The sequence below is a fragment of the Penaeus vannamei genome, chromosome 26 (assembly GCF_042767895.1).
Source record: "Penaeus vannamei isolate JL-2024 chromosome 26, ASM4276789v1, whole genome shotgun sequence".
NCBI classification, from domain to species: domain Eukaryota; kingdom Metazoa; phylum Arthropoda; class Malacostraca; order Decapoda; family Penaeidae; genus Penaeus; species Penaeus vannamei.
The window spans coordinates 3,665,408-3,675,407 of NC_091574.1; the positions used below are offsets into that span (position 1 = coordinate 3,665,408).

General features: G+C 38.1%; 2 protein-coding genes across 3 annotated transcripts in view; one reads left to right on the forward strand and one right to left on the reverse strand.

Moving 5' to 3' along the window:
• Positions 1-5,523, reverse strand: part of Scgalpha (sarcoglycan alpha) — a gene marked incomplete in the record, with an annotated part of 22,542 nt that extends 17,019 nt beyond the window's left edge. The window contains 1 exon segment of one of the 2 annotated variants that reach the window (XM_070139922.1): positions 5,368-5,523. In XM_070139922.1, coding sequence (XP_069996023.1) covers positions 5,368-5,378 — 11 coding nt within the window. 2 annotated transcript variants of the gene reach the window in all.
• Positions 5,524-5,548: 25 nt separating this feature from the next.
• On the forward strand, positions 5,549-9,393 carry LOC113829390 (ER membrane protein complex subunit 7 homolog). Its single transcript, XM_070139928.1, has 3 exons — positions 5,549-5,862; positions 7,511-7,673; positions 8,429-9,393. Exons 1-3 carry the CDS (start codon positions 5,651-5,653, stop codon positions 8,747-8,749), a joined length of 696 nt encoding a protein of 231 aa, XP_069996029.1. The 5' UTR covers positions 5,549-5,650; the 3' UTR covers positions 8,750-9,393.
• Positions 9,394-10,000: the final 607 nt, after the last annotated feature.

The window sequence follows — 10,000 nt, forward strand, 5'->3', positions numbered from 1 at the left end:
GAGCAGTGTGATGCCTCGGTGATTGCTGCAGTCCCAACGGTCCCCCTTCCCCTTCCAGAGAGGGATGACCACACCCTCAACAGGTCAGGAGGAATGGAACCGGACTGCCAGATGGCAGCCAGGACAGCATGTAACCCCCGTGCCATAGGTTCACCACCAGCCTTTAACAGTTCAGCTGGTATGCCGCAGATACCAACTGCTTTACCACACTTCAGCTTGGAAATCGCCCCCCTAACTTCAGTTAGGGAGGGAGGGTCCTCACTGATAGGTGGATTCGGCAGCGGGATCTCGACGGTACCCGCATCCAAGTTAACTGTTGGTGGGTCAACCTGGTACAGCTGCTCAAAGTACTCAGCCCAACGTTCCCGCACTGCAACAGGATCTGAAACGATCTGACCACTTACTGAGCGAACTGCTGTCAACTGTGAAGAGGGCTTGGAGTTCAGCTTTCTTGGGGCTTGGTATGCAGGACGAACGTCATTTACTAAGAAATGGCCTTCTACCTCCTCTGCAAGACTCCTAATAAACTGTTCCTTGTCCCTTCTTAACAGGGACCGAGTTTTGCGCACAAGAGAACGGTGCAATTCCCGATCCCCTGTCAGACGAGCCGCACGACATGCATCTGTGGCTTCCAGTGTCTCCTGCGAGATGGAATTCTGTACTGCTCTCGGGCGTACACCAATCGTATCTTGAGCTGCATCAAACGTTTCACGCTTAAAGGTATCCCACAGAAGAACAGGGTCTGTCAGACTGCCAAGCACTGCGAAACGATCAGAGATTGCCTCAGCAAACCCGTGCGGCACACTCCCCCTCCCTCAGCCTGTCCCAATGAAACACCCTAGGGTGATCATTTGACCGCTGGGGGGTTTTGAAGTGGACCCGGAGAGTAGCCACAACCAATCTATGGTCAGTATCACAGAACTCAGCACTCCTGTACACCCTGCAATTCTGAAGGATCCTCCAACGAGTGCTAACAAGTATGTGGTCGATCTCCTTGGCTGCGTTACCCGCATCACTGTACCATGTCCAGTGATGTGGGTCTGGGCGCTGGTACCAGGGGCCAGAAATCCTCAATTTCTGGGACCTAGCAAAGTCCCGGAAAAGGAGGCTATTCTCGCTACCGGCATCAGCTCCATGTATGAAATAAAATAAAGCTTACTTCCTTATATCATAATAATTTCTTCTATATAAAAATTGCTGTCTTTGAGCCTACACTTCACTACTAAAATAAAATCTGTTGTGTATATACAGTATGCTAACTCCCTATGCATCATCTTATAATTTTGTAATTCAGAATGGAATTAAAACATGTAAGGAAAACTCTCCTCTCATGAACATAAAGCTAAATTTCTTTTAGCTATAGTCTTAAATAAATCTGTTTAGTAGAACAACTCTGCATCATCAGTCTTAGATATTATATTAACTAAATATTAAAACATAGTTATCTGGAAATAAAACAATATTTGTACTTGGTTTAGGTTTATAATTCACCTAGTGCCAATGGAAAAATTATAAAGTACACCCAAGAGAAGTTTTAATCAAAAGTTGTTCTGCCTCTAAACAGGTAAGGTTTTCTTTCTCCATAACAATTCTGATAAGCAATGTTGGGGCCAACACCTTCCAGATGTACTTATTGATACTACTTTTTCCATAGAGTCTTTGGATATGTGAGGAGAATTGTTCAATTAAAAAATCAATTATGTACAGTATTTGATCTTCGGAATAAGGATGGTAGATCAGTTCACTTGTCATTTCCCGCAGTTCCCTCCCGCCCCGCAAAAAAACACTGTGCCTCTTATTAGATTCCTGGCCTTTTATCACCCTCCTCAAGAATGGAAATAAAGCTTTGGTCTGTTTCTCTATATCTTCAATTGCCATTGTTGAGAGTTTATTGCAAACATTTGAACTGTTCTTTGGTACCAAAGAAGCACTGGTTTCTTCCTCTTTGAGAACCAAGTGTCCCCCTACTAATGTCCCATTTCCTATTGAGGACTGAGGACTTTTGGATGGAGTGCAACTATGTGATGAGAGGGTTGCTGATCTTTTTGATGGTTTCCTTCTGACAAAAGTTTGCTTTAACTGAACACTTGCTCTCGTTCCTCTCTTCCTTTGCTTTGGTGAAGGAAAGTCCTGCTTGTAATGTATTACTTGTAGTTTTCCATCATCTGTTCTATTAACTTCCACCCTCTCAAAATTCCAAAACTCCAGTGGTTTTAGTCTTACCCTACCACTGTGCTTGCTCACATCAACCTCAGTCAAAACAGTTTTTTGAGGAACTGCCAAAGCATTCGGCTTCCTTTTTGATAACATTTCAGAAGGCACCTTCTTCCCTTTATCATGACCTGCCTGGGTCTCTACAGGGTCTCTCTACTTGTTTTCTTTTCTTAAATAAAATTCTTGCCTTTATCTTTGGTTTATCTGAATGTAGGTTATGCGTAATTTTTCTGAATTCAAGTCACAAAACTGAAACGACAGAGCTTGACAGGCTGATTCCAGGACTTCAACAGCAACCTAACTCCAAGCTTGGTGCCACTGAGAGAACCTGAAAAGGCATATATAAAATCTTACAAGGAAACATTTTATTCTCTCCCCTTCCACAATAAAATATCAATGTCTAGCTCACTCTCTGGGGGATAAGAATATTTACAAATAATAAGATTATCCTTAATTCTTTAAGGCAAGACTAAAACCTATACTTAGAACATAAATTACATTTAGGAGAGTCACCTGTATAAAGCTGTAATTAACTTTGGCAAAGACCAACAAACCTGCACTATGTACATCCTGGCAAGAAACCTAATGTCACCCTACCTTTTTAAATAAGAAACCAATTTAAACTTTCATCTTGGAGATTGGATGACCTCTGGTAATTCACAATTTACAAAGCAGAGGGCAAAATGATGCTCCACACAGTCATACTCTAATCACTTACTTTAAAAATCCTTGGCAGTCACTAAGCTTGTAATTAATGAAACCCCCACAGGTTCTTGCATTTCTAATAACCTCACGATTTCACCTTTTACCCTCGAGATTACGGTTTTCACATTTGAAGGGCTTAATTATATAAAGCAGTATATGAACCATAGTCATGTTGACAAATGTGGAATGGTATGAATGAGAACGAATATCTTCACAATACAAGAGATGTATTTTACCGGTTTCGATTATATCTGCGTCAGAAATACATGAACATGTATTTGTAATGAAGATTTAATCGAAACCGGTAAAATACATTTCTTGTATTGTGAATATATTCGTTCTCATTCATTCCTTTCCAAAAAGCAGTATATGTAAGCTGCTATTTCAAATAGTTATGGAACAATATAGTATCAAAAGTGAAAAAATTATCTATTGTTATTATTTTTGCATAGCAAAAATAGTAACGATAATGACCACGGACTGAGTGGGATGAGAAGCCAGCCTGAAACATGGGAGAAGCGATAGTGGGGTAGAAGGATGTTCAGCTAAATAGCAGGGAATAGCTCTCAGGCCCTAGAGGTGGAGAAAAGTTGCTAAACAGTATCAGATATACTGCTTTGTCCCATTCACACCAAATTCATCATCATCATTGCGGAGCTAACACCGACAGGGGCGCATAGCCGCATCCACCCTTTGCTTGTACCTGTGAGGATCCCTCAAGGAAAGTCACCAGGCAGGGACTCGGCCCATCTCAAACTCCTCACGACAGGTTTGATCGATCTGCCCAAGCCACGACTTCCTAGGTTGACCCACAGGCCTCCTCCACCCAGGACTGTTTCGGCAAGGCCTACCTCCCCCGAGCCTCCCATTAACCCCAGGGGGTCTAGGGGCAGGAGTTGGTACAGGGCCAGGGTGTGTCCACACGCCGGTGGGCCATGACCCTGAACCTCTGGGGCCTCCTGCTGCTCCGAGATCCCCCTGAGTTTAGCCTGGAACCGCAAGGCACCCAGTTTCCATGGGAGGCCACAAGGAGGCACAGCAGGCAGTCTCGATGATGGAGAGGCTATGCACTGGCAGGGGGAGGCTTATGCAGTGCTGCTCCCTTTTTCGCACTAGGCTAGCCAGCGGTGGCAGCTGTAAGCGAGAAGGCATGCAGAAGCTCTTAACACTACCTAGATTACCACACCATCGCTTCACACCACCCTGCGCGTGAAGCACCTACACCAAATTAGAGATTGGAAAACAGCAGACCAACTTTTACCAAATTAATAATGAGTACTATTGGTAACTGGTATCAATTCACAATTGTAATTAACTGCATCCTACATATTATTCCTGTGCATCTTAATAGAAGGACTTTTGGTTTTAATAAAGTGAGCAAATGAATACTGTGCATTTTTTAAGACTACAAAAAATAATGCTCAGCACAAAACCTTTCCACTTCTCTGAATTTGTGAATAACTTTCCCCTAAAGAGAAGATAAACAATAAACACAATTTCATTTTTTTATTCTTTTTCTTTCTTTGAAATCATAGTTTCACAGGCCTATATCGGGAGAAAAAAAGTGGGCAGATGTCTCTCTAAATCATAGACCCATAGAATTTTCAGTGTAACATGATTTTCGCCTAAAATCCCTGAAGAACTATGCTTGCCTACAAAATATCTCGGCACAATTTCCCAAAAGCAACATAAGTATATTTCGCGATCTCCGTCGGATAAAAATAAAAAGGGTCGAAGAGCAGAAATCCCTCTTTTCAAATAACAAAAAAATAACAATAAAGGGGAATGATTCTCACAAGTTAACCCGCTGGGCTATAGCTTGGGACATTAACTGCTTCAAAATATAGAAAAACACACAAAAATATACCTCAAGTGTGTAAAATTCTCTTTATTTCACGAGACTCGGAGATCCGAAACACGTCCAGGATCCACCTCAACGACCCGCGTCTTTAACAGGAATAGTCTGTTTGCATACATCTTTCTGTATTTGTAGCCTCTATCATTCCTTACTCATATATTTCCCTTGTGATATAGATTTCCATGAGGTTCAATCCGTGTATCATAGGTTATGATCATCATTTAAAACAATTTTTATTAAGAAGACGTATGAAATAGACTCCTATCCTTGTTTCTATATGGGACATGCTCACTGGGTATCACGCATTTATCTGTTTATATGACTATAAGCAAGCAGCACCCATCATATTTTCTAGAGACATGTCATTATTATGGATTTCAATAAAAGGAATAATGCGTACTGTAAAGATTTGTTCAGCTTGTTATTATTAGATGGAACATGGAATGATGGAAGGCGTTGATAGCAGACGACACTGATTTTGGTCAAACCTTTCAGACAAATGAATTATTCAAATTATTATAGTTTTTTATATCTAATATCATGTTAAGTCATTTACATGGCTATAAACACAATATAGGTGTAATTTTTACCTTTGATCCATAGTTTTTTGGTTTATGTTAGCAGCAGACGACACCTATTTTCCTTTAGATTTACTAGTGAACAAAAAACATATAGAAATTAAGTAATTATTAAATACTATATATTACTAAATCCTTTTGAATGGCAGTGGTTTGGATGCAAGGACATTTTTCTCTTTGTCATATCCGGTCTGCTGGCAGACGTTGACAGCAGACGATCGGAGCCACGAATGTCAACAAACCGATGTCATAGTGAACAGACGCTCTCCCATTTTTCCCTTTTTCGACTCCAAAGATGACTCGGAACGCACTCTTATCGCTGTGGATGATAGTAGGTGTGGCAGCGGGAGGCGTGGTGGGTGAGGTGGAGGAAGAAATAGGCGTAGGAGCCGAGAGATATAAAATAGAAGGGCGAGTTGTGAGGCCCGAGTCTTCTTTGGTGAGCCCTGCAGAATGGTTCGCTTCCACCAAGGTCTTTACTAATAGTGGGCATTTTGGCTTTTTGAGGTAAGTTTTTAAAATGTGAATTGTCTTTTATATGTGGATTTGTAAGTTCTCTGTATGATCACGAGAAGATATTCTCAGAGATATCAAGGACCTCTGAGTCACGTGATGATGAGATGATGCAATATTGAATATTATTTTGACTCTCTTACTACTTCTGGTAGTCAACGTATGGAGGTGCACTTTGTATTTGTTTAGTATGGAATTCGTTTATTAGATATGTGCATACACCATATTGATCCATTTTTTTCCTGCAAAGAAGAACAAAAAAAAAAGTAAGCTTTTTTACCAGAACAGAAGCCTTCTAAAGATTCTAAGAAGCTAATGTTAACTAAAGTATACACTGGAGAGTGAGGAAAGTGCTCCTGTGTCTGAGAACTAGACTATAAACTATGAACTGAAGCATGAGCAAGATGGCTCTATGAATATTGTCTTGCATAGCTCGTATAGGTTTGCTTGAGCTTTTGCATAGATTGAATGAATGTAGAATTGGAAATATATATATATATATATATATATATATATATATATATATATATATATATATATATACTGTACTAGTATCAAAAGGTTTAGGCATAGATAAATGATTTGGTTATTTTTTTCAGTTATGACACTCAGGACTTCCCAGACAATATTTATATCATCAGATTTATTCTCGTGTGGCGAGAATAAATCTGAAGATCATTTCCGTAGCAATCACAGCCGATGATCTTGATGTGTTAAGTCCTGATAATAAATAAAGGAGATACACTACAAATAAGAGAGAAGATCAACCCATTTTTTTTTTTTTTTTTTTCTTTGCCATATTTGTATCACAAATATTTACAGTACTATTACCGCGTAACTCATTCCTAGTTCAGGTATTACTATGCACTTGTGAAGACAATTATTTTGTAAATTTCACCGTCTGACTTTTCGATTTCATGTATGCTATGCATTCTTGTATTATTTTAATAAACTTGTTATATGTGTTTTGATAGTTTTATGCTATTCTTTACAAATACCTGATGTGCATTTGCACAAAGTAAATAGTATAAAAAAGATAAGTAGATGACACATAAGATGTACAAGTATAGGTTATTTGAAGTAAAAAAAAAAAAAAAAAAAAGCTACATTAGAGGAGAAGAAGAAAAGGCTGCATGGGTATGAATGCCGCCTTGATAAGCATCAGTTGCTTTCCCAAAAAAAAAAAGAAGAAAAAGGATTTAGGTGACTTTCTAGAGCATTTTTTCCCCCTGGTGAAGGCTTTTTCGATGAATTGGGTCACCATTGTTATGGAAAAGCAGTGGTGAATCGAGTTACCTTCCTTTCACCTGTGTGGAAATTAATGATAGCATGCTTTTTATATAGAATTTGTTATAAGTCAGATTGAGTATTTAGTTCATATAGATTACACACTGCTTTTATGTTTTCTTTTCTTTTCTCCCTTTTTCTTTCCTTATATATTTTCTTTTCTTTGCTTTCACTCTACTTTTTAGATATCCTACCGCAACTGCCGAATTTCAGTGTGTATTCATTTACTGGCCCTCGGGCTTCTATAAATAATTTATCCATGAATGTGTAGAATGATTGAGTGAGAGAGATATAATGCATCCTATTGTTTTCTTAGAATAGCGCTCAAAGTACATAACTCACTTTGCTATTACAGGGAGGATGGGTCCTTTGTGATCAACAATGTCCCATCGGGGTCGTATGTCGTCCAGGTGATGAATCCCACCTTCATATACGAGCCACTGCGTGTTGACATCAACTCAAAGGGGAAAATAAGAGCTAGGGCTGTGAATCACATCCAGCCATCCAATGTTGTGCAGGTGAGAGCCAGAGACTGCTATACAATCCTCTTCCTGTTTTAAGTTGTTTTGATGCTTCGTAGTTCATGTCAGTAGTGTTTTTTTTATTTGTGTTCATCAGCCTATTACAGCGTGAGAAGAAAAACATATCTTTTATTCACTCTCAAAAATATTGTAGTTACTGAAGCAAGAATTCTATTCCATGTGATATGCTTTTAATTGTGTGTTTGTGAAAAAAAACAGTGTATTCTATGAATAGTCTTTCCATATATTTATTTATTTTTTATGTAAGAAAAAAAATGTTCATGAATATATCATGGATAACTGAAAATGAAAAATTTAGAATGTCAATTTTTATGTTAGATTGTAATTAAAATATATGAAGTTATGATGATAATATCCTTTGGGTTTATGGTGTTCATTGACAAAGTGTTTCCTCAAAAAATCACACAGACTTTGAGCAAGGTCTGTTTAAATCCCTAGGAATATTTTTATCAACTTAGCCTTAATGTTTGCATTCTGTTCCTTTCCTTATTATATGGTATGCATTTTTAAAAATATTTAACTTCCAAGATCCTCAAAAGACATATACGTTTCAAAAATAGAAACAAGGCTCAATGTATTGCAAACATCAACATATTACAAACGAATGTAGCTTAATTTCTCCCTTTATATTTGACTATTTCATATTTATAATATATATTACCTGGTGTCAATGAGCCTCAGTTGTACTTGCAAATTCTGAATCACTAATTATAAATCACTATCTGCAATAGATGCCACATCCTCTGAGAATGAAGTCCTTGGGACCCTACCGCTACTTCCTTGAGCGTGAGCAACTACGCATAACGGACTTCCTCATGAACCCTATGGTATTGATGACTGTCCTCCCACTTGCCCTCATGATGATTCTGCCAAGACTCAACGACCCTGAGACGCGCAAGGAGATGGAACAGATGCAAATGCCCAAGATGGACACTCCAGAACTTTCAGAGATCATGACATCCCTCTTTGGCGGAGGAAGCACAAGCCACAACCAGGGGGCACAGCAGAAGACCAGATCACGCCCAAATAAACGGAAGGAAAAATTAACCTAATGAATCACTATTTTTATCAGCAAAGCAAATTATGTACCCCTGTGTGTAAAGAACTATTTATACTGACTATCGTATAAGGGATGTGTATCATTTGTCTGTTGACGTGTTGCCTTCTGAGATTGTTTCTTTAGCAAATGTTCTTTTATAGGAAAGAAAAATTAATGTGTGCAAGGAAGTGCAACTGCAGTGAAGTGAGCATTGTCACAAAAAAAGTTTAATCTAAGGGGCAACAGGAGCAAATACCACATAAGGTGTGAGTGGAAGAATTAAACTTTATCTATGTGTATGTATGTGGGAAAGCTATAAAATGAAATAAAAAATAGATATTGGAACCAGCCTTTACATTTTAAAGATGAGAAGAGCAAATAAACATGTTTTAGCAACTTTGTTGATAATAGACTTAACATTCTTTTCTTTCTGGTGTTATACTAGACCTTTTGAATTCAAATTGAGTTACAAAACTCGGCTTTTTGTTTGTTTGAGTTGATTTTTTTTTTTTTTTTTTTTTTTTCTTCCCCCCCCACCCCCTGGACATACACTCTTGTTCAACTTTCCAAAGCATTCAAGTGCAAATATTAATCTTTTCTTGATGCTGTATATGTGCTTAGTTATAAATATTTGATAATAAAAGTGCCTACTTCTTTTCTAGTTAGAGTTTCTTCCCAGTGACAGAAGGCAATTTATCATCAGTAATAGCTTGCATTATATGGCTGAACATTAATACTACTAAATTCTGACACTGAAAGTATGTATAGAGAATGTAGTTTGTTAGTGCAGGTATTTACAAGTGAAATTGTCAGATAGTTCACTTTATGGAAGAAAAAAGCTGAATGATGTAAAACAGAAAAAAAGAATCTTTTTATCAATGTATTTAATTATTGAAGTGCATCAGGCTTACAGTGTATGGGTAATGCATAAATATAAGGCATACTTTATCCTTTTTTCATGAACCTCTTCATCAAACCACAATATACTGATGCATTTACGATATATTTTTTAGCTTCTGTCTGTTTCATATACACTTTTGCTACATGGCATTGGAAATCCTATTTTGCATTGAAGATCAGAACTAAGAATATTTGAACATCACCTGTAGTAAGCCATCAAAATTCTGTGAAAGGGTTCCTGTTCTTCACCACTTATTGTACTTTCTGTGATGTTGTTGGTAACAGTTGAAAAGGTAGTAATGTACTGAAAATTATTCCAGTTATTGTTTGTAATATACTGCAGAATACTATAGCCACAATGAAT

What these genes read in the sequence shown, in the direction of transcription:
- LOC113829390 (XM_070139928.1), top strand. Translation starts at nt 5,651, where the DNA reads ATGACTCGGAACGCACTCTTATCGCTGTGGATGATAGTAGGTGTGGCA. An exon ending in GGGCATTTTGGCTTTTTGAG is followed by an intron (nt 5,863 to 7,510) that starts GTAAGTTTTTAA and finishes TTGCTATTACAG; the next exon opens with GGAGGATGGGTCCTTTGTGA. An exon ending in AGCCATCCAATGTTGTGCAG is followed by an intron (nt 7,674 to 8,428) that starts GTGAGAGCCAGA and finishes TATCTGCAATAG; the next exon opens with ATGCCACATCCTCTGAGAAT.